The sequence below is a fragment of the Anolis sagrei genome, chromosome 10, assembly GCF_037176765.1.
Source record: "Anolis sagrei isolate rAnoSag1 chromosome 10, rAnoSag1.mat, whole genome shotgun sequence".
NCBI lineage: Eukaryota > Metazoa > Chordata > Lepidosauria > Squamata > Dactyloidae > Anolis > Anolis sagrei.
The window spans coordinates 25202794-25226408 of NC_090030.1; the positions used below are offsets into that span (position 1 = coordinate 25202794).

The 23615-nt window shown below is 42.2% G+C and overlaps 1 protein-coding gene across 1 annotated transcript in view; it reads right to left on the minus strand.

Moving 5' to 3' along the window:
* Positions 1-6781, minus strand: part of ARHGEF6 (Rac/Cdc42 guanine nucleotide exchange factor 6) — a 118958-nt gene extending 112177 nt beyond the window's left edge. The window contains exon 1 of the mRNA XM_060756427.2: positions 6487-6781. Within this exon, the coding sequence (XP_060612410.2) occupies positions 6487-6651 (165 nt within the window). The 5' untranslated portion in view covers positions 6652-6781. The remainder of the gene's footprint in view (positions 1-6486) is intronic.
* Positions 6782-23615: the final 16834 nt, after the last annotated feature.

Below are 23615 nucleotides of genomic sequence, written 5' to 3' on the forward strand. Positions count from 1 at the left end.
AGGCTAGCCAATCTGAGCCCTGTTTCGCAGGTTTAAACACTTCCTCTTTTCTTTTTGAAAGAGCCAGCAGAAGAACACAGGAAAGGAGCAGGAGAGATTTGCTTTCCATCTCCATTAATGCCCCAGTTCCTCTTTTCGGCCACGTTCCTGCTCTCTCTGGCCTCCTTTCGACAAGACAAATATATTGTTGAGCATCCCATCTCCAAAACACTTGAGTGCTTTGGAATTTTGGAATCTCGGTATCTGCATATAATGAAATCACGATGTCCCCTCTGCCTCGGAGTCTTGTGGAAGCTCTGGCCATTTGTTGGGGGTGCTTTGTGTTCTTCCTGCCTGGAAAAATGGGGTTGGACTAGATGGCCTCTGGGGTCTCTTCCAACTCTAGGAGTCTATGATTCGGCTATGCCTTTGAGTCCTTCCTGACCTAAGGTCACCCCAAGGTTGAAGTCGAGCATGTCCCCCCCCCCAAAAGGGATGGTAACTTATAGTTCTGCAAAGGGGTTAAGTCTTGGTCAATTTGCCAAAACACTAACAACAACAAGGACCCCATGAAGCTTTCAGGGAAGAGCCTGGCCTTGAGGTCCCAGTTCTTGGAGGGAGTTATAGTTTCCCAAGGACTAAGGACCAGCTTGATCTTGGTGCTGCAAGAATCCCTTCCTTGGCTCAATGGAAATCATCAAGCACCCTTTTGTGACTTTTGGACTTTCTTCAAATTATTTTTGGCTCTAATTAACTCATTTTCACATCTGAACTTTCCCAGTATGAACTATGGACACATGTTTTATTAAAATTATTATTTTAATCCATTTCTCTGGCGGGCGGGGGGTGAGCAGGGATGCTTAATATGAATTTCTTGGGATTCCTATATTTCCCCATGTATTCTTCCCTCATACTTCCCTGACCTGGCTCTGAATTCCTTGCTCCTTTCCCCCTCCCCTTGGGGAAATCAATCAAGAAGCTGCCAGCTGAGTGGAAAGGATAATTAGCAATCACAAAGAACTCTTATCATGATAACTCGTGCATGGAAGACATGGAATTGAAATCCTTAAGTTGGGGCTCGGAGTCGGTCCCCCCGATGAAAGGATTTCTTTGGCAAACTTTGATCACTTCCCATCGGAATTGACATATTCTTTCAAAACTTGTCACAACGGACATTCACCCCAGTCTCTCCTTTGTATCATATCTGATGGCGACAGGAAAGCCCGGATAAAGCAATCTACAAGACCCATCAAAAGACAATAGACTGGCATCCTCTGCAGGTTGGAATTCTCAGAACTCAGGACCCCCTGGGCATGAAATCCATTAATCCACTCATGAACCCATTGTTTCTTCCTCGTCCCGCCTCCCTCCTCCTGATTCGCTAGAGCGCTGAGGCGGTAGGAGCTCTCCCATTGGTTCCTGAGCAGCGGAGGAGCTCTGTGATTGGCTCTGACACAGGGCAGGCAACCAAGCCTCCTCCCAGCTGTTATCGCGTCAGCCAATCCCCTGTGAGCCGGGCAGAGGGCGGGGATTTTGAAACTTCTAAGCCTGTTTTTCCTATAAAAATGTCTCTGATCCCTGTAACCACATGCTCTGTAAGCGAATGATTGCTACATTGCATCCTTTTCAGCTGAATCGCAAATAAACCACCTCGGTGCCGCTTCTTCAACTTTGGTGAGATTTATTTGGAATTTTTAAAGAAATAAAAGTTGTTGAAATCAGGCTTCTCCTAGCTCACCAAAGTAGCGATCCCTCTTTGGTGGGGTCTCACTTCACTTCACTTCACTTTATTTCTTAATTAGTCGTTCTCCACCAAGGTGCTCCGAGTCGTCATTTTCAGACCAAATGAGATGGCTCGAGAAATATGCTGCCTACCGGGGGCAAAAATACACCATATCACTCAGAGGCTCACCAGGCTCCTCAAGCCCCATCACCATCTTCCCCTCATGTTGATTCATGTAGGAAGCAATGATACTGCTAGGCATACTTTTCAAAAGAACACAAATAATTCTTGAGCTCTTGGAACAAAGCTAAAACAATGTAATGTACAGGTGGTCTTTTCAGCCCTCCTCACAGTTGTAAGACACGGTCCTACAAGGGCCAAAAAAATAGTACAGGTCAATGACTGGCTTAGAAAATGGTGTCAGGAGGAACGCTTTGGCTTTCTCGACCATGGCCTGCTTTTCCAGGAGGACGGCCTACTGACAAGGGATGGGGTGCATCTCACACAAGTAGGAAAACACCTTTTTGCTCACAGACTCGCAAACCTCATTAGGCGTACTTTAAACTAGGTTCACCGGGGGAGGGGGACAACAGCCTTGCGAACAGTACTTTACCCACAATGTCAGGGAACCGCCATAAGGCTAAACAGAGGGCTGCACAAACACAACAAGGACCAAGTACCGAAAGCAAAATAATCCTAAATAAACAGCTCAGGGGAAAACCTCAGGGCCTCACATGTCTTTACACTAATGCACAGGGCATGGGAAATAAACAAGACGAACTCCAACTTTTAGCACAACACCACAAATATGATGTCATAGGCTTCACTGAAACCTGGTGGGATGACTCCTATCGCTGGAATGTAGACATGGAGGGCTATGACCTCTTTCACAGAAACCGAACAAAGGGGAGAGGAGGCGGAGTAGCCTTATATGTCAAAAACTGTTACGCTGCAGAAGAGATGCAAGACAGCATTCCGGGAAACCAGCTTGAAAGCATCTGAATAAGAATCAGGGGAACTGGGACTCAAAAAGATCTTATTGTAGGCGTCTACTACAGACCTCTAAGCCAGGAGGAAGAACTTGATGAAGTCTTCTGCCAACAGTTGACCAAACAGGCACAGAGAAGAGATGTAGTAGTCATGAAATTTCAACTATCCCGATATTTACTGGAAAACAAACTCGGCCAAGAGTACAAAGTCCAACAAATTCCTCACTTGCCTTGCAGACAATTTCATGGTTCAGACGGTAGAGAAAGCAACAAGGGGGTCGGCTACTCTTGATCTCATCCTAACAAATGCGGAGGAACTGATCGATGCGGTTGAAGTGGTTGGATCCTTAGGGGCAAGTGACCATGTGCTCCTGCAATTTGAGGTACAAAGGAAGGCCGAAACGAAGACAAGTCAAACCTGCATTTTGGACTTTAGGAGAGCTGATTTCCGAAAAATGAAGGAAACACTGAGCAGCATTCCGTGGGCACAGATACTAAAAGACAAAGGAGTTACAGATGGATGGGAGTTTCTCAAGAGTGAAATACTCAAGGCGCAATTGCAAACAGTGCCAACAAAGAGAAAAAAATAGGACAAGTGCAAAGAAGCCAGAATGAATGTCCAAAGAACTTCTAATGGTTATAAGACACAAAAGAGACATGCACAAGAAGTGGAAAAAGGGAGAAATCACCAAAGAAGAATTCAAACAAATAGCCAACTCCTGTAGGGAAAAGGTCCGCAAGGCTAAAGCTCAAAACGAGCTCAGGCTTGCCAGGGACATTAAAAACAATAAAAAGGGCTTCTTTTCTTATGTCAGTAGAAAAAGGAAGAACAAGGAGGCGATAGGGTCTCTTCGAGGAGAAGATGGGGCAATGCTGACAGGGGATAGGGAAAAGGCAGAACTACTTAATGCCTTCTTTGCCTCAGTCTTCTCACAAAAAGAAAGTCATCTTCAACCTCAGCAAGATGGAATGGATGAGGGATTAGAGGACATCCAGCCCCAAATTGGGAAACAAGTCGTCCAGGAATACCTGGCCACTCTAAATGAGTTCAAGTCCCCTTTCAGGGCCAGATCAACTACACCCGAGAGTATTGAAGGAACTAGCAGAAGTAATCTCGGAACCATTGGCAATCATCTTTGAGAGTTCTTAGAGAACGGGAGAAGTTCCAGCAGATTGGAGGAAGGCCAATGTGGTCCCAATCTTCAAGAAGCAAAACAAGGATGACCCAAACAATTACCATCCGGTCAGCCTCACGTCGATACCAGGCAAGATTCTGGAAAAGATTGTTAAGGAAGTGGTCTGCAAACACTTAGAAACAAATGCGGTCATCGCTAATAGTCAACATGGATTTATCAAAAACAAGTCATGCCGGACGCATCTGATCTCTTTTTTCGATAGAGTTACAAGCTGGATAGGTGCGGGGAATGCCGTGGATGTTCTTTCAAGGTGCTTGGCGATTTATGATGACTCTAAGGCAAATATTCATAAATATTGTTTAGAGGCAAATGGCTTTCCCTTTCCTCTGAGGCTGAGAGAGTGTGACTTTCCCGATGGATTTCTGCGGCCAAGTAGGAATCATAGAATCATAGAATCCTAGAGTTGGAAGAGACCTCATGGGCCATCCAGTCCAACCCCCTGCCAAGAAGCAGGAATATTGCATTCAAAGCACCCCTGACAGATGGCCATCCAGCCTCTGGTTAAAAGCCTCCAAAGAAGGAGCCTCCACCACACTCTGGGGCAGAGAGTTCCACTGCTGAACAGCTCTTACAGACAGGAAGTTCTTCCTCATGTTCAGATGGAATCTCCTTTCTTGTTGTGGTGACCCCCAACCATAACATTATTTTCATTTCTACTTCATAACTGTAATTTTGCTACTGTTATGAATCATAATGTAAATATCTGCTATGCAGGATGTATTTTCATTCACTGGACCACATTAGCACAAATATCTGATGCATCCAAATTTGAATGCTGTTGGGGTTGGGGGAGATTGATTTTGTGATTTGGGAGTTGGAGTTGCTGGGATTTATAGTTAACCTGTACTCCACCAACGATAGAATTGAACAAAACTTGACACACAGAACTCCCATGACGTACAGAACATACTTGAAGGTTTGGTGGACATTGCCCAAACGTGAATACTGGTGAAGTTTGTAGAAAATAAACCTTGACATTTGGGAGTTGTTGCTGGGATTTATAGTTCACCTACAATCAAAGAGCATTCTGAACTCCACCAACAATAAAACTGAACATAACTTGACACACAGAACTCCCATGACCTACAGAACATACTCCAAGGTTTGGTGGACATTGCCCAAACGTGAATACTGGTGAAGTTTGGAGAAAATAAACCTTGACATTTGGGAGTTGTTGCTGGGATTTATAGTTCACCTACAATCAAAGCGCATTCTGAACTCCACCAACAATAGAATTGAACAAAACTTGACACACAGAACTCCCATGACCTACAGAAAATACTCAAAGGGTTTGGTGGACATTGCCCAAACATGAATACTGATGAAGTTTGGAGAAAATAAACCTTGACTTTTGCGAGTTGTTGCTGGGATTTATAGTTCACCTACAATCAAAGAGCATTCTGAACTCCACCAATGATAGAATTGGGCCAAACTTCCCTCACAGAAGCCCCATGAACAACAGAAAATATTGTGTTTTCTGATGGTCTTTGGCGACCCCTCTGACATCCCCCTCGCGCAGAGGCGGCCCTAGGTAATTTTCAACGGTATTCAAACAGTATTTTGGCGCCCCACCCCACCCCACCCACCCACCCAACCAATCACTGATATATATTTTCTGTTCGTCGTGGGAGTTCTGTGTGCCATATTTGGTCCAATTATATCATTGGTGGAGTTCTGAATGCTCTTTGGTTGTAGGTGAACTATACATCCCAGTAACTACAACTTGCATATGTTAAGGTCTATTTTCCCCCAAGAGCACCTCAAGAGCACCCCTGTGCAAAATCAACTATACTGCAAAGGCTTACTTTGCGTAATGGTTGAGCCGCCCCTGTGGAGGACCAAGTAAATGCCTAGTGAGGGCATATTTTGTCAGATGTGGGTACATGAGACAGTGGTTTGTACTGATCTCATGGGTTAGGCTCTATAAAGGAACCCAATGATGGCCTTTTCCTATTAGATGGCTCCACTGCCGTCCCTTTCAACACTTCTCAACCTACTGAAGCCTCTCACGAGGTCTCCAAGGGCCGCCCGTAAACAAAAATACATTGCAGTAGTCAAGCCACAAGCATTTCCTATGAGACCACAACTTGGAAAGACCTCAAGGTCTATTTTCCTCCAAGAGCGCCTCAAGAGCGCCCCTGGGCAAAATCAACTATACTGCAAAGGCTTACTTTGTGTAATGGTTGAGCCGCCCCTGTGGAGGACCAAGTAAATGCCTAGTGAGGGCATATTTTGTCAGATGTGGGTACATGAGACAGTGGTTTGTACTGATCTCATGGGTTAGGCTCTATAAAGGAACCCAATGAAGGCCTTTTCCTGTTAGATGGCTCCACTGCCGTCCCTTTCAACACTTCTCAACCTACTGAAGCCTCTCACGAGGTCTCCAAGGGCCGCCCGTAAACAAAAATGCATTGCAGTAGTCAAGCCACAAGCATTTCCTATGAGACCACAACTTGGAAAGACCTCAAGGTCTATTTTCCCCCAAGAGCGCCTCAAGAGCGCCCCTGGCCAAAATCAACTATACTGCAAAGGCTTACTTTGCGTAATGGTTGAGCCGCCCCTGCCCTTGCGACCCCCAGGTTGAGAAACGCTGCCTTACCTTCTCTATAGATCCTGGAAGGAGTCGGAGAAGGAGTTTGCACAAGACGACTCCATCTTTGAGGGACGTTTTGAGGAATTGCAGGGGGTCCCCGACCTTCATTTTCGGGGAGTTCAAGGCTCCCAGTGAAATCAACCAGGTCACAATTTGCTCTTCGGGGTTCATGCTGGTAGGGTTTCTCCGTCTCGATGAAAAGGCCGAGCCACCTCCACAACACTGCCTTCCTGCTTCTTCTGGGCCAAACCGCCCTGAGATGTCACAGATTGCCCTGCGCTGAAAGCCACTGTCCTTTTCTCTTTTTTTTTCCGGTTTACAAAGTCACCAGAAACTGACTTCCCTCTTGACTAGAGGAACGGGTTTGTGCGCATTTGCACACATGGCTTCTCGTCTGCAGAAGTGCCAAGGAGGGAAGCTTCTGGGGCTAGAAGTCGTGCCGTAAACACGGATTTCCTGTGTCGCTGAAAACAGAAACTTCGTGCATCGATAGCTTTCTACATCCTTCCTTCATCTTCAAGGATAGAAGCCTTGGTTACACCTGGAGAATGAGTTGGGACAGGGGCGGCACAATCCAGTACGCAAAGTGAGATGGCAACTACAGATTACTGAAGTCGAACATGACCCCCCCCCCCCCATAAAAGATAGTAACTTATAGTTTTGCTAAGGACAAGCACATGAGACTTGATAATACGGGTTTGTGGCGCAGCTGGCTGAGTGTCAGCTGCATTAAGATCACTCTGACCAAAAAGGTCATGAGTTCGAAGCCAGCCCGGGCTGGAGTGGGTGTCCAGCCATTGTGTAGCCCGTTGTCGACCTTTGCAACCCGAAAGACAGTTGCATCTGTCAAGTAGGAAAATAAGGTACCACCTTGTGTGGGAGGCTAAATTTAACTAATTTATGAGGCCATAAAGAAAAAAGACTCCGGGGAATGTGGAATGCGGAAGAACTTCATCGGTGTTGTTGATGGATGATGAAAAGCAGCAACTCCCCTGGCGGCCAGAAAAAAGTTAAATAGCCTCGGTGTATTTGTCTGTTAAATGTTGTTTGTCAAACTGGCATTGAATGTTTGCCATATATGTGTTTACTGTAATCCGCCCTGAGTCCCCTGCGGGGTGAGAAGGGCGGAATATAAGAACTGTAAATAAATAAATAAATAAATAAATAAATTTATTTATCGTGTCATCAGCAACCATACCATTGTGTTACAATTCTAACACAACAAAACAAATACACAGATTAAAAAAAAACCCACAGATTTTGCAAACTTGGTAGTTGGTTAAATGTCCTTGGACCAGTACCTGGCCACTTGGAGTGCCTCTGGTGTTGCCGCAAGGTGGTCCTCCATTGTGCATGTGGCAGGGCTCAGGGTGCATTGCAGCAGGTGGTCAGTGGTTTGCTCTTCTCCGCACTCGCATGCCGAGGATTCCACCCTGTAACCCCATTTCTTAAGATTGGCTCTGCATCTCGTGGTGCCAGAGCGCAGTCTGTTCAGCGCCTTCCAAGTCGCCCAGTCTTCTGTGTGCCCAGGGGGGAGTCTCTCATCTGGTATCACCCATGGATTGAGGTGCTGGGTTTGGGCCTGCCACTTTTGGACTCTCGCTTGCTGGGGTGTTCCAGCGAGTGTCTCTGTAGATCTAAGAAAACTATGTCTTGATTTAAGTCGTTGACGTGCTGGCTGATACCCAAACAGGGGATGAGCTGGAGATGTCTCTGCCTTGGTCCTTTCACTATTGGCTGCTACTTCCCGGCGGATGTCAGGTGGTGCAATACCGGCTAAGCAGTGTAATTTCTCCAGTGGTGTGGGGCGCAGACACCCCGTGATAATGCGGCATGTCTCATTAAGAGCCACAGCTACTGTTTTAGTGTGGTGAGATGTGTTCCACACTGGGCATGCATACTCAGCAGCAGAGTAGCATAGCGCAAGGGCAGATGTCTTCACTGTGTCTGGTTGTGATCCCCAGGTTGTGCCAGTCAGCTTTCGTATGATGTTGTTTCTAGAACCCACTTTTTGCTTGATGTTCAGGCAGTGCTTCTTGTAGGTCAGAGCACGGTCCAAAGTGACTCCCAGGTATTTGGGTGTGCTGCAATGCTCCAGTGGGATTCCTTCCCAGGTAATCCTCAGAGCTCGGGATGCTTGTCTGTTCTTAAGGTGAAAGGCGCATGTCTGTGTTTTAGATGGATTAGGGATCAGTTGGTTTTCCCTGTAATAGGCAGTAAGAGCACCTATAGCTTCTGAGAACTTATCTTCAACCATCTCAAAGCTCCCTGCTTGAGTGGTAATGGCACGATCATCAGCATAGATGAAGCTCTCTGTCCCTTCTGGCAGTGGCTGGTCATCTGTGTAGATGTTGAACATGGATGGAGCAAGCACGCTCCCCTGAGGCAGGCCGTTCTTCTGTTTCCGCCATCTGCTTCTCTGGCCCTGAACTCAACAAAAAAGCTCCTGTTTTGTAGCAGGTTTCCTATGAGGCGGGTGAGGTGGTAGTCCTTTGTGATATTATACATTTTTCTCAGGAGGAGGCGGTGGGTTAAGCCTTGGTCAATTTGCCAAGACACTAACAACAACAAGGACTCTTCCCATGTTAGATAGTGCGTACATTTAATCAAGTTTTTATTCCCTAGGTTTCATATATAGCAGAAGGTAGCACATTTATAGTGGAGCCCCTGGTGGCGCAGTGGGTTAAACCCCTGTGCCGGCAGGACTGAAGACCGACAGGGGAGAGGCAGATGAGCTCCCTCTATCAGCTCCAGCTCCTCATGTGGGGACATGAGAGAAGCCTCCCACAAGGATAAAAACATCAAAATCATCCAGGTGTCCTTGGGCAACGTCCTTGCAGACGGCCAATTCTCTCACACCAGAAGTGAGTTTCTCAAGTCGCTCCTGACACAACAAAAAAAAGCACATTTATTGCTGAGAAACCACCTCCCTTTACACTTATGTGCTCTCTTGAACTTCTATGGGACTCTGGTGGGAGGGATAAGTGGGTATGCTTTCTATAACATGATTTCTATTTTTATATATTCCTCCCTGTGTATCTGACCTTTTCCTGACCCCTTTGCCCAATTCCCCTTTATTGAAAAATGTATAAAAATATAAGAAGCCACCCCTGTGACCCTGGAAAGAAGGAAATCTCCAGTTGAAAAAGACCCTTATCAAAAGACACTATTTGCATGGACAATAACAAAGGACTGTGACCTCTGGCCTTGGAGTTGGCCCCCCAGAGGAAGCGGTCACTTGGCATTTATGATCATATCTCAACTTGGCATTTATGATCATATCTCAATTTGTCCTATTCTGTTACTGATTCAACTTTTACCCACTGAAACCACAGCCAAAATTCCCTCATTGTTCCTGTCTCTCAGCACTGGAAAAATCCGGATTATGGCAGGCTTGCCAGACAATCAACGTTTCTCAATGACAATAGGAATGGCTGGCTCGCACGCCCCAGGACTCGTTGGCCGTTTGGACATTTCCTACCTCCATAATCCTCCCAAGAATCCATTGTTTCCCTCTCGTCCCGCCTCCCTCCTGATTTGTCAGGATGCCAAGACGGCAGAAGCCCAGCGATTGGCCCAGGTGCTCAGGAGGTGGCCAAGCCTCCTCCCAGCTGTAGAGCGCCAGCCAATCATCGTCGAGCCGGCAGAGGGGCGGGGAATGGGAGATTCAAACCTGGCAGCTCTGTTTTATGTATAAAAAGGCCTTTATTTTTGTACACTGTATGCTCAGCTTGGTGAAATATTGCTGCTTTGCATCCTTTTCAGCTGAATCGCCATAAAATGATCTTGGTGGCACTTCCTTCAACTTTGGTGAGATTTCTTTTGGGAACTTAGGAAAAACCTTTTAAATTGGGCTTCTCTTTGCTCACCATTGTAGCGAACCCTCTTTTTTGTGGGTCCGCAGGGTCTCTCCTTCAGGGCCAGACCCTTTTAAATTCCTCCATGATTTCAATAGTGCTATAAGAGGTCGGATTATACAAAACACTGGGGAATTTCTGTGGGGTTCAGCATGAACTTTAAAGGCTGGGTAAAAACAAATGTATTTTCATTACAATAGTTATTTAACTGGCCAACAGCACCACCTACTGGTAGCTTCACTTTACTCTATCTATGGATTGAATCCATAATTATGAATGCCACAGAAAATCTGTTCTGGTTGCTAAGTTACCACTATGTAACAAAATTTCAAAAAAATATGTTCCTTGTTTGAAAATGTTGAAGTGTGTTACTTAATTGCTAATATTGAACAGACAGAGGTCAGTGTATGGAGATTCAGTGACCGCATTTCTGTGTATGAACCCACACGATCTCTTCGATCATCTGGAGAAGCCCTGCTCACGCTCCCACCTCCTTTGCAGGCGCGATTGGTGGGGACGAGGGAGAGGGCCTTCTTGGTGGTGGCTCCCCGACTCTGGAACTCACTTACCAGGGACATCAGACATGCCCCAACTCTGTCAGTCTTTAGGAGGAGCCTGAAAACATGGTTGTTCCAGTGTGCCTTCCCAGAATAAGGAAAACTCTCCGCAATATGCCCTCAAAATGCACTTTACCATTGATTTAGGATTGACTGCGTTCCCTCATTTCTCTCTGTAAATCCTATCCCAGTTATATCCTACCTTGTTCACATCAGCATTATTTTTAATTTTTAATCTATTACATTTGGCCTGGCCATTGGTTTTAAATGCTTATATGTCACTGTTGATTGGTTATTGCCTTTTTAATGTGATTTATACGATTTGTATTGTATTGATTGTTTTATTGATGTTTTGTTTATTGATGTATTGTGGGCTTGGCCTCATGTAAGCCTCACCGAGTCTCTTGGAGAGATGGTAGTGGGGTACAAATAAAGGTTATTATTATTATTATTATTATTATTATTATTATTATTATTATTATTATTATTATTATTCTGAAGCCACCCCTAAGCTTACAGCAATGTATCCTGTCTTTGAAGTGTTGCAAAACTTTTTACACAACTAAAATAGTCAAGATTGGTATGTTTATACTTTGACTTAGGCGATCCCTTGTAGCTTGAGGATGATGGCCCTTCAAGTGTCGTGTCTTGGCGGTGGATACGTAAGTGGCTGTGGAGCCCTATTCTTGATCTTCTGCAGTGAGGACATTGGTTTCCAGGTGGAAAGCGGTCCCTGTCAGGGTTGGCTTGATGCACCTTCCTTTTGGCATGTTTCTCCCTTTAGCCCTTCATTCGTGCAGCTTCGAATTCCGCAGCACTGCTGGTCACAGCTGACCTCCAGTTAGGGCGCTCAAGGGCCTAATTTGTGTCTATACCAGTTTTTAAGGTTAGCTTTAAGTCCATCTTTGAATCTCTTTTCCTGTCCAACATCATTCCATTTTCTTTATTTAGAGTTTATTTATTTATTTATTTGTTTGTTTACTTTATTTATATACCGCTTTTCTCAGCCCTCAGGCGACTCAGCTGGGAGTAACTGCTTTGGGAGATTGTGATCTTTGGGCATTTGGACGTGCCAGTTCAGTGGAGTTGGTAGTATAGGAACATCGCTTCAATGCTGGTGGTCTTTGCTAATTAAGATAGGTAAGGTAGGTTTCCCCGACATGAAGTCCAGTCGTGTCCGACTCTGTGGTGTGGTGCTCATCTCAATTTCTAAGCCGAACAGTCGGTGTTGTCCGTAGACACCTCCAAGGTCATGTGGCCGGCATGAGTGCTTGGAGTACCGTTACCTTCCTGCTGGAGTGGTACCTATTGATCTACTCACATTTGCATGTTTTCGAACTGCCAGCATTGTGTACAACCCGTTTCCAACGATGTGGAAGTTGTAGGACACCTGTTGCAGCATCTGTTCTGTTGATAGTTTGAAAGGAGCGGTCTACTGCTGCAAAAATCTCTGGAATAGTTCTGAAGCGAATGCCACAAAGTGGTTCCTTCATCTTAGGAATTAAGTCAAAGTCACAGGGAGTATGGTGGATGATACAGCACTTCCCCCTCTCATCCCTTTTTAGAGCTTCCCAGTTGTCTGATATTTGTTATTAGCCACCCCCCCTATTTTAGATTCATACATGCACTTTAAACTGTAAGTTTAGCCTGTTTTATTTTTTTAATTTGTCTCTTTTATAACATGTTTTTAATCTGCTTTTATACTTGACTTGGGAACTGTGATTCCCTTCCTTGGGCACTGGTGCCCCATTCTATACTGTGCTGGTCAAAGACCGTAATAAATCATTGATAGATAGATTGAGCATTCCCCAGCCCCATCGATCGAGCAAATCAGCCACAGCTTACGCTGCATGTGGCCAAGCATTGTCATGCAAAATGATAGGGGCGTTCTGCAGAAAGTGTCGGCATTTTTTCTCAAAGCTGGTCTGAGATGGCGTTCCAAAAATGAGCAGTAATACTGCGCATTGATGGTCTGACGTGGAGGAATGGTATGCGTTAGGATGACACCATCACAGTCGTACACGAGAATCACAACTTCTGGGGTTCTGACAAAATGTCAAACTTCGTGGTGACCCGTAATGACACCATTCATTCGATTGGCGTTTCAGCTCTGGCTGGTATGGTATAAAGATTTCAATATAATATCCCACCAGTTGACGCCACTACAAAGAAATTCTTGTAATATCACAGCACAAGCCACCAGTATAAAGGAATCAAGCCCCAGCTGATCTATATTATGGTAGCGATATGGTGTTATATATTATATGTAATGGTAGAGTGCAAAGTACTTGTCTTATATTTATATGCTGCCACCAATCCAAGCTGTCTTAGGATCTTTGAAATGCCGCTCTGAGGTAAACCTTTCCCTCTTCTCACTACCTCTGAGAATGCTTGCCATAGATGCAGGCGAAACGTCAGGAGAAATGCCTCTAGAACATGGCCCTATAGCCCGAAAAAACCCACAAGAACCTACTTTCCCTCTTCTGCCACCACTGCCCTTCCTTTTACTCCAAACAAAGGATTGTCAGGGTAAGAGTTCTTTTTGTGATATCAGGATGTTGAACTGCCTGCAATTTCTGCTCAAGGATTACTGGTAAAATGAGTAACAATAGAGGCTTCTTAAAAGTCAAACAGAGAAAAGATTTATTTATAAAAAACAGACAACTGATTCCTTCTTTTAAGAGGCACAAACGCTTGACTTGTTACTATAGCACAATATCTTAATGGTTGATTAAAAAGAGTTTCTTGGCTTGGTTACAAACAGAGCTTATCTCAGAGATAGAACTACTGGTTACAAAAAAAATCCCTCACTCTACTTCAGTGAAATAGCAATGAGTTCTTGACTAACCTATCCCAGGCTGTCTTCTGAGTAATTAGCTAACTCTCCCCAGAGTCCTTATAGCGAACTTACTCAAACTAGAGAGCAAATCCCTTGTGTTGTCTCCCACAAGTAATCAGGATGCTGCCTGACCTTTCTTGTCAGCTATTCAGCCCTGCCCTGACACAACTCTCTCTCTCATAAATACCCAGCCTCCAAATCACTTCTTCTCCCTCCAGTTCCCAAATCTCTTCTCTCTCAGAAGCTGAAATTCTTTTCCCTCCCAAGACTTGGCTCCTCCTCCTCTGCTCTAGCCAATCCCAGAAGACCTCCAACTCCTCCCATCTTCTATCTATCCTCCCTCAAGATGGCCGCTTTACTGGCAGACATAAAGATCGGATAAATCAAATCTCTGTATCCTTAAATCAGATCTCACTCGCTGCCACCAATTATAATATACCGGATCACTAATGGATCCCACTAGCTGCCAAATTAAATAATAAAGCTTCACAGACCAGTTATGTATGCTGTAAAACAATATAATGGATCCAATCAATCCACTGACACCAATATGTAGAGCAGCCACCAATTGACAAGGGTTAACCAAATTTTAAAAGGCTTATTGCGAAGCAGGGAGCTGAGGGATAATTTATTGTTGCCACCAATTTGATAGGAACCAGTATTCAGGAGATTTTTTCCCAGTTCCCACTTTTAAAAAGAACTGGCCGATTTGCAATGGAGGTTGCTGATTAGGAACCAAATTTACTATCAAGTTGGAAGGGAGGCTGTTCAATCGCACCTCCTCCTTTATTAGGAATGTAATAACTTAGTAATAATTACACTGTATATATTGTAGCGTGACTGGAGAGAAGAACATAGATTTATTTGGTTACTTTCCCCTGGCGTTTCTGCCACCACGTGAGGTAAGATGTATTATTGTGAGAAATGGCACACTGGACACAGAATTGATGGAGATGAGGCAGTCTTCAAACTAAAGTTAATAAGTTTATTTTGAACAAAGCGTATGGTTGCAGGCGGTTGGTTTACTTGAAATAACTTAGAGAACTTGTAGAACTTTAAATGTAACACGGTTTGCAATACAGTTCACACTTCTGGATAATACAACTTGTAATTGACTTTTACTGTGGTGAAGCACTTTCTTAAACAATGTTTTCTGAGGTGAATAGCCTTCCTTATTTATTTATTACTTGCACTTGTTAACCGCCGCTCTCAGCCCTAGGGCGACTCGTCCTTTCTTGATCCTTTCTTGATCAAACCCTAGATCTCTAGTTCTTTCCCAACTAATGATCTAAACAAGCTTCACTTAGTCTTCTCTGACTAATGAAACTAATCAGGTTCCCCCCTTCAACCTTCCTAGATTGAAGAAACCTCAGACTATTCACAAACACTGCTTCTCTACTCCCCCTCTTCTCTCTTGACTGCAGACTCTGAACTCCAAACCCTAACTAACTGCTTCTTTTTAAAACGCAGATGGATTTCTTTTGCTAGGCTCTGCCCACTTTCCACTCTCCTCTGCCTGGTCTCCTTGGCAACGCCACAATGGATACAACCAGTTATTTCTAGCTTTCAGCTACTGTTACCAAACAAATAGTTAAACAGTTCAAATACATATACCTAGTTTCAATAACTTCCTTACACTTATTTACTTTGAAAGGAACTATTCTTATCTTTAACAGGGAGAAATACTAACTGTAAGTTTTTACTGTATAATGGGTAATGACTGAACATTATTGAAACCGTTTCTTCTAGCCTGGCTGATGCTGCTAAATTTTTATTTTCAGGGCTGAGGGAAACCACGTACCACACTTCTTTGTGATACAATGCTGTTGAATTCTTCAGAGCAGTTATATTCTTATCTAATATATCCACACACAGTCTGTGGTAGTGTGAAAATTGAACTTTATTAAACAATCTTGAAAAAAAATATTTCAGGCACAAAAAAAGCTTGTCCGTTGCATTCAATAGTACAGTGCTTGGATTCAGTTACGGTCACAACTTTAAACTGGGAATTTACTTTCCCCTCAACAAAGATTTCTTCACTACAAACAGCCCAATACACAGGGTCTGCCTAAAAAATAGTCCTTCCTCTGAAGTAACTATCTAAAGTCTATTTTCAAGTTAAACTTCTCACTAACTCTTCACTGCTCCTTCAACTACAACTGCTCTAACTCTTCATTCCAACTCCTCTCTAGCACACAAGCCTCACTCTCCTTTTAAAATGCTATTTTTTTCCTCTCAGCTTCTCCTAAACTCCTCCCCCTTTCTCTACACCAATCCTGGCCATTCCCTGCTGTCTAATGCCTAGGACACGCTCCCCTGCTCTGAACTACACTCAAGATGGCGTCTCCCTTCTCCAAAATGGCCGCTGATGCTTCACCTTGCCCATTCCCTATCTTTCTAGTCTTACAGGCTTTTCCTGGCCCTGCATCCTGGCTGTAACTAAGGTAAGGGTTCTTCACAGCAGACACTCTCAAAATTGAGGTTTCTCCTCCTGTCTTCTATTCTGGCCTATTAGGTAAGAATCATTACACCCCCCTAGTGCTGCATCACTGCACTTGTTTCCCCAAATTCAAAATACTCAGTGTCAGGCTTCTGCAATAACACCTTACATGCTACCACGATATCTTAATGAATTGAGGACTCTGAAACGTCTTCTCTGAACTTTGCTGTCATATTTCCTCAGATCTCTCAAAAGACATCCTCTCTTCTCATTCTCGTCGCCATGAACCTTGCACCTGAAAGACAAAGAGATGTATCCTCAGCACAGTGCATTGGAAGAGGTAGTCAGAAAAATCTTGACCTGCTTAGGGTGTTAAGTCATGGTTAGATTCACTTTCTCGTGGATACAAACATCAAAGGTCTAAATTGTATATGAGAAATAAAACAATCAGGTTAAGTCAGCCTTCAATGAAAAACAAATACACGTAAAACCTTCTGCAGACCACCAACTGAAAGTGGTCTTTCAAAAAGCCTCCAGGGATGAGTTTAGAACAGGAGTCCTCAAACTTTTTAAAGAGAAGGCCAGGTCACAGTGCCTCAAACTGTTAGAGGGCCAGATTATAATTTGAAAAAAGCATGAATGAATTCCTATGCACATTGCACATATTTTATTTGTAGTGCAAAAACACATAAAAGCAATACAATAATTAAAAAGAACAATTTTAACAAATATAAACTTATTAGTATTTCAATGGGAAGTGTGGGCCTGCTTTTGGCTGCTGAGATATGATTAAATTTTTTTATTATTTTATCATAGTTAATACATTTGTTATACATTTGTTTTACAGCAGATACATATTATTCAATACACCTAACATACTTTGGCATCTAGTATTCTTATTCTGCTTAAACATATTTTCTATTCCTCACCGCTGTGCTCCCCCCCCCCTCAAGCCACAACCTTTACATGTTGTCTGTCCAAAATCTCAATTCTTCTTGTGGTGGTAACTTTCCTTCTTTATTTTTTAATCCTTTTACAATAAATTTTCTCCATACATCATCAAAATCACGTTTCCATATACCTCTTTTAACTTTTAATATACATGTCAGCTTATCATTTATTGACAGTTTCCATACTTCCTTGTACCACTCCTCTATTTGTATATTTATTTCTTTTTTCCAATTCCTTGCTATAAGCAGTCTTGCTATTGTTAATAAATTTGTTATCGCTTCTTTATCCTCTTTTTTCAATTGTTTATTGCTATATAATGATAATAAAGCTATACTAGGACTTCTCTCTATTTTAGTATTCATTATATCTTCTATTTCTCTAAATACTTTCCCCCCAAAATTATTTACATATTTACATTGCCACCACATATGTATATATATTCCTGGTTCTTGACACCCTCTCCAACAATTTTTTGAATAATCTTTATGTGTGCTAATTTTACTGGTGTTAGATACCATTTCCATATTAACTTATAATAATTTTCTTTAACCCATATTGATAAAATTTTTTTATATGTCTTTGTCTCCATAATTGTTGCCACTCTATTTCATTTATTTTTATCCCTAAGTCTTCTTCCCAGACTTCCTTGAGGGTGTTATTTTTTGTGTTTCCTTCTTTTATTTCAATTATTATCTTATATATTTTACTAGTTATTCCTTTTACATTTTCATGCTCTTCTACAACCCTTCCATTCTGTATTATTTGTTCAAATTGATTAAGCTTGCTTCCATTTTTGTTATTTTTCCCCCAATGTTTAAGCCATTGTTCTAATTGTATACAATGGAACCATGTCAATTTTATTTCTCTAAATTCTTCCATAATCGTTTCCTTCTTCATTCCTGAGATAGGATTGTTGTATGCTTTCAAGTTGTTTCAGACTTAGGTTGATCCTGAGTGAGGGCTGGGTAAATGACCTTGGAGGGCCGCATCTGGCCCTCGGGCCTTAGTTTGAGGACCCCTTTGTTTAGAACAATTTGACACACACTATCAGTGGTTCTCGACTTGTAGGTCACCAGATGTTTTGGCCTTCAACACCCAGAAATCCAAACAGCTGGTAAACTGGCTGGGATTTCTGGGAGTTGTGGGCCAAAACACCTGGGGATCCATAGGTTGAGAACCACTGATTGATGAAGTATGAATAATAATAATGATGATGGTGAGATGAAATTCCCTGCCCACCTTTGCAGTTTGAGGTGGGATACACGATAAAACAGAACACTATTTAAAAAAAAACATGCAGTGTCTACATAGAAAGGATTAGAAGGCCTCAGTGGGGGAATCCATCCCATAAGAAGGTATTATTTATTTATTTACCTTACTTATATACCGCTGTTCTCAGCCCGAAGGCGACTCACAGCGGTTCACAACAAATAAGAACAGCAAAAATTCAATGCTACAGTGTAAAAACAGTTAACAACCTAACACATTACACAAGGTAAGCAATTAATAATTAATAATATTAATTATTATTTATTATTATTAACTTTATTTGTACCCCGCTAACATCTCCCGAAGGACTCGCTAACATCTCCCGAAGGACTCGGTGCAGCTTACAAAGGCCAAGGCCCTCAACAACATAACAAAACAACAATAAAACTCAAAGAGCAAACCAATAAACATTAATTAATAATCAATTTATATTTTGGAACCACGATGTGTGCTTGCACCTTGCTCTGAGGCTGAGACACTGACTGCCAGGAAAAGACCCAGCATGAGGCCTTGATTGAGACAGAAAGATCACAGCCTTGAACCTCTTCACTAGTCAAGGAAACCATCAATGTATTACAACTTATTTTAAATTATTATTATTATTATTATTATTATTATTATTAACTTTATTTGTACCCCGCTAGCATCTCCTGAAGGACTCGATGCAGCTTACAAAGGCCAAGGCCTCAAAACACAACATAACAATACAAAACCTAAAGCAAATTAAAAACAATTAAAGCAATATTAAACAACAAGCAATAAACAATACACCAAGACACTATAAAACTGGGCTGGGCCAGAGTAATGGGTACAGGATTAAAAGGGCTGATGTGACAGGTGATATGTAAGGATTATAGGGTAAGTGCAGTGTGCGGATGGGGATGTGATGATAAAAGTCAGGCTGAGAGAGTGACTCAAAGACAAAAAAGTGTGACCAATGTAGACATTTATTTAAAAGGAAATTGTCTGCATAATGAGCAGCAGCTTAAAGAGCTGTTTAGTCTCCAGAAAAAAAGGCTGAGATGGGATATGAAAACCATGTTTAAATATCTGAAGGGCTATCAAAAGGAAGAAGGAAAGGGCTTTGTTCTCTGCTGCAGTGGAGACTGGGACTTGATGGAGCCATGGGTTCGAATCACAGGAAAGGAGATTCCACCTGAACACTAGGAAGAAAGTCTTGACTATAAAGCTGTTCAGCAGTGGAACTCTCTGCTTCAAAGTCCCCTGGCTTTGGAATGCCCTCCCAAGGGAGATCAGGGTACCCTCCAAACTTTCTGCACACAATTAAAGACCTGGCTTTTCTGACAAGCCTTCGACCATGTTTAGATTCTCCAATAATATAAAAGGTAAAGTTTTTCCCTTGACATTAAGTCCAGTCATATTTGACTTTGGGGGTTGCTGCTCATCTCCATTTCGAAGCCGAAAAGCCAGCGTTGTCCATAGACACCTCCAAGGTCTTGTGGCCGGTATGACCACAGGGAGATTTATTTATTTGGATGCTTTTAAACAGAGGCTTGGGGGGGGGGGGGGAAATCTATTAATAATAATAATAATAATAATAATAATAATAATATCAGTTGAAACATTCACACCTAGCTCCAGCAGAGAAGAGCTCTTTGCCCCACCCCAGCCATTCCACAGATATATAAACCCATTTTCCTAACTCCAACAGACCTCACTACATCTGAGGATGCTTGCCATAGATGCAGGCAAAACGTCAGGAGAAAATGCCTCTAAGAACATGGCCATATAGCCTGAAAAACCCCACAAGAACATAATAATAATAATAATAATAATAATAAATCCCACTTTTCTCCCTCACAGGACCCAAAGCGGCTGACAACATATTAAAATCATGCAAACAACAATCCAGATACATCAATAATAAATATAAAACATAACAATTTAAAACAACAATATACATTTACATTTTTGTGGCATTAAGGAAAGTTTGATTGTACTTTTCCTGCCTGGCAAAATAAAGGGGGGCTGCACTGGATGAACTCAGGGGTCCCTTCCAATTCTGTAAATCCTATCCCAGTTATATCCTACCTTGTTCACGTCAGCATTATTTTTAATTTTTAATCTATTACATTTGGCCTGGCCATTGGTTTTAAATGCTTATATGTCACTGTTGATTGGTTATTGCCTTTTTTGTTTATGTGATTTATATGATTTGTATTGTATTGATTATTTTATTGATGTTTTGTTTATTGATGTTTTGTTTATTGATTGTGGGCTTGGCCTCATGTAAGCTGCACCGAGTCCCTTGGGGAGATGGTAGCGGTGTACAAATAAAGACTCTGGAGCCATCTAAAGTGTATGCCAATATTTCCTGATGTAGAGTATTGCAAAACTTTTTACACAACTAAAATAATAAATGTTGGGAAGTTTATACTGTCAGAAACATTAAAAATTAAAATTAAATATTAATAATTTAAAAAGCACTGAAAGAGTTAGCATGCGTTAGAATCAGTAAGCAAAAGCTAGTGTTGTCCTGAGGAGAGCGAGTAGGCTGAAGAATGTTAAAAGTTAGTGAGCCAAAGCTAGTGGATTTACAGAGAGGCCACATGACCTTGGAGGTGTCTATGGACAACGCTGGCTCTTTGGCTTAGAAATGGAGATGAGCACCACACCCCAGAGTCAGACATGACTGGACTTAATGTCAGGGGACTACCTTTACCTTTTTTCTTTTTTTTTTACTAATGCAATACAATATACTAGTAATAATAATTCAATATTATAATTATAATTATGTATTTACATTACATGTAATATTACTAATAATATTACAACATAATGGTATAGTGCAATATAGTAATATATACTGATATTGTACTATGCTAATAATATAATATATTGTATGAAAATATATATTGTAAGCCGCTCTGAGTCCCCTTCGGGGTGAGAAGGGTGGCATATAAATGCCGTAAATAAATAAATAAATGGTATTACTAGTCTTTGCTTTTCTTTGAAATATTTTTTTAAAATAATTTTTATTGAGGGTTTTTTTTATAGTGGGGAGAATTACAGAGACAGACTTGGAAATAAACAAAGAAAAACTTCTCAACTACCTAATAACTGCAGCCCGTATCTGCTATGAGAGATTTTGGAGAACTAAGGAGATCCCTACACAGGAACAGTGGTTACTTAAGATAACTGACATGAACATGGACAGATTGACCCACCTGATGAAGGCGAATCAAAAGATGAAGATAACAAGAACAGATTGGTCCCCAGTAAGAAACTACTTAATTCAAAAAAACTATAAATGGATGATAAAAATATAAAAAACAAGCCAAAATACAAAGATACAACAAGATAAGATGCAAGCGGGTCAGCCACCTACTATTTGAATACTCAAACAAAGAGACCAGAAGCCAAAGATGGAGACAACTAGTCTTTGCTTTTCTTGACATAAGAGACACATACCTAGGATTTCCCGGTTTCTCCTTCTGCAGCTCTTATGTGTGTTGCTCATTCTATCTCAGCCCATACTGTGTCCCAGGGGCCACATCATCTTAAAGGCAAGGAATGGGCCATCCTGCAACAACAAAGAGAGGTATGAATGATCCTGCCGACCCAAGTTACCCAAACCCCGCCACCACTCCCCCCAGAAGCACACTCATCCACTTGGGCTTGCCGATTTAATCAAGTTTCAAGCTAACCGTTTAGTTTTGAGAGGTGGAAGGTTCACTGGAATGAACTGGAATGGCTTAGTGACAAGTCTCGTATGGCTTATGGATTCTTATTTTCCTTTCCAATGGTGCTCTTTCATGGTAAATCCATTAGCTTGACTGGCAAAATATGGCTTTTTTTGGAGGATTACAGTAGAACTTTAGTTGGAGATCTTCGAGTTTTACTACATTTGCAAGCACATCTTTGGAATTTCCCAGCTGCCCCTGGGTCATAACAACTGGTTCTGCTATTTGCGCCAGAACTCCCCAGACAAAAGACTATATACATAAAGGGGGAAAAAGTGGAAGAAAAGCCAGGCATCTAAACATCAGATTTGCATTACGGCTTGGCTTCACATTAAGTTGGTATAGACTTTGGCCAATTAAGCCATTTCTGATTACGGTTTTTAAAAAAATATATAGTACAGAATGCCTTTTACTTTAAAAAAAAGTATCTTCCTTTGATAAACAATGGGCAAAAAAAGCCATCCCTCCCAACCATTTACTGAAAAACTGGTCTAAAGTGAGCGGATTTCTTAGGATGACTTTTCAAAGGTTATGTGCCATACACACTTTCATCCAAGACATGGTTAGGTTGAATTTAGAAGGCTATCCAGCACAGTTTTTTCCATTGAGTGCTGCTTTACAATCTAGATAGAACTTCGGTTGTTATGACGGACAGTATTATGGACGGCATTTTTTTTTTTTTTGGTTTCACGTTTTGACTTAGACTGAAAAACTAGTTTGCTTTTGCTTACCATCTTTGCTGTTTTCACACAGGCATTGGGTGCTTTAAATCTGTGGTGGAATGCTGAAAGTTTTCACTTGTTACTATTGAAGCCATAAGCCTTTCAGAGGCTGGAGAGAGAAAGACTTCTTTGCTTAGCGCTATTTTCTCCATTTTGCCTTTGGGCGTTCAAAGCTGTTCCTTTAAAAATGAGACACTACAGGGTTGCAAAAATTGGAAACAGTAAGAGCAAGTACCGTTTTGTTTGTGCAGCTTCTTTGGATGGACCTAGACAAACCTCGTACTTACAGAACTCTGTAGCCTTCCTGCTACAGGTTCGACACGTTACTGGGGAGACCGAGGTTGTTGCAAATTCCCAAATGAAACAGGTGGATAGGTACCATTGTACAGCCATTTGTTGGATATTACAGGGTTGCAAAAATTGGAAACAGTAAGGGCAAGTACCGTTTGTGCAGCTTCTTTGCATGGACCTGGTCAAACCTCGTACTTACAGAACTCTGTAGCATTCCTGGCTACAGGTTCGACATGTTACTGGGGAGACCGAGGTTGTTGCAAATTCCCAAATGAAACAGGTGGAAAGGTACCATGTACAGCCATTTGTTGGATACTACAGGGTTGCAAAAAATGGAAACAGTAAGAGCAAGTACCGTTTGTGCAGCTTCTTTGCATGGACCTGGTCAAACCTCGTACTTACAGAACTCTGTAGCATTCCTGGCTACAGGTTCGACACGTTACTGGGGGAGACCGAGGTTGTTGGAAATTCCCAAATGAAACAGGTGAAAAGGTACCATTGTATA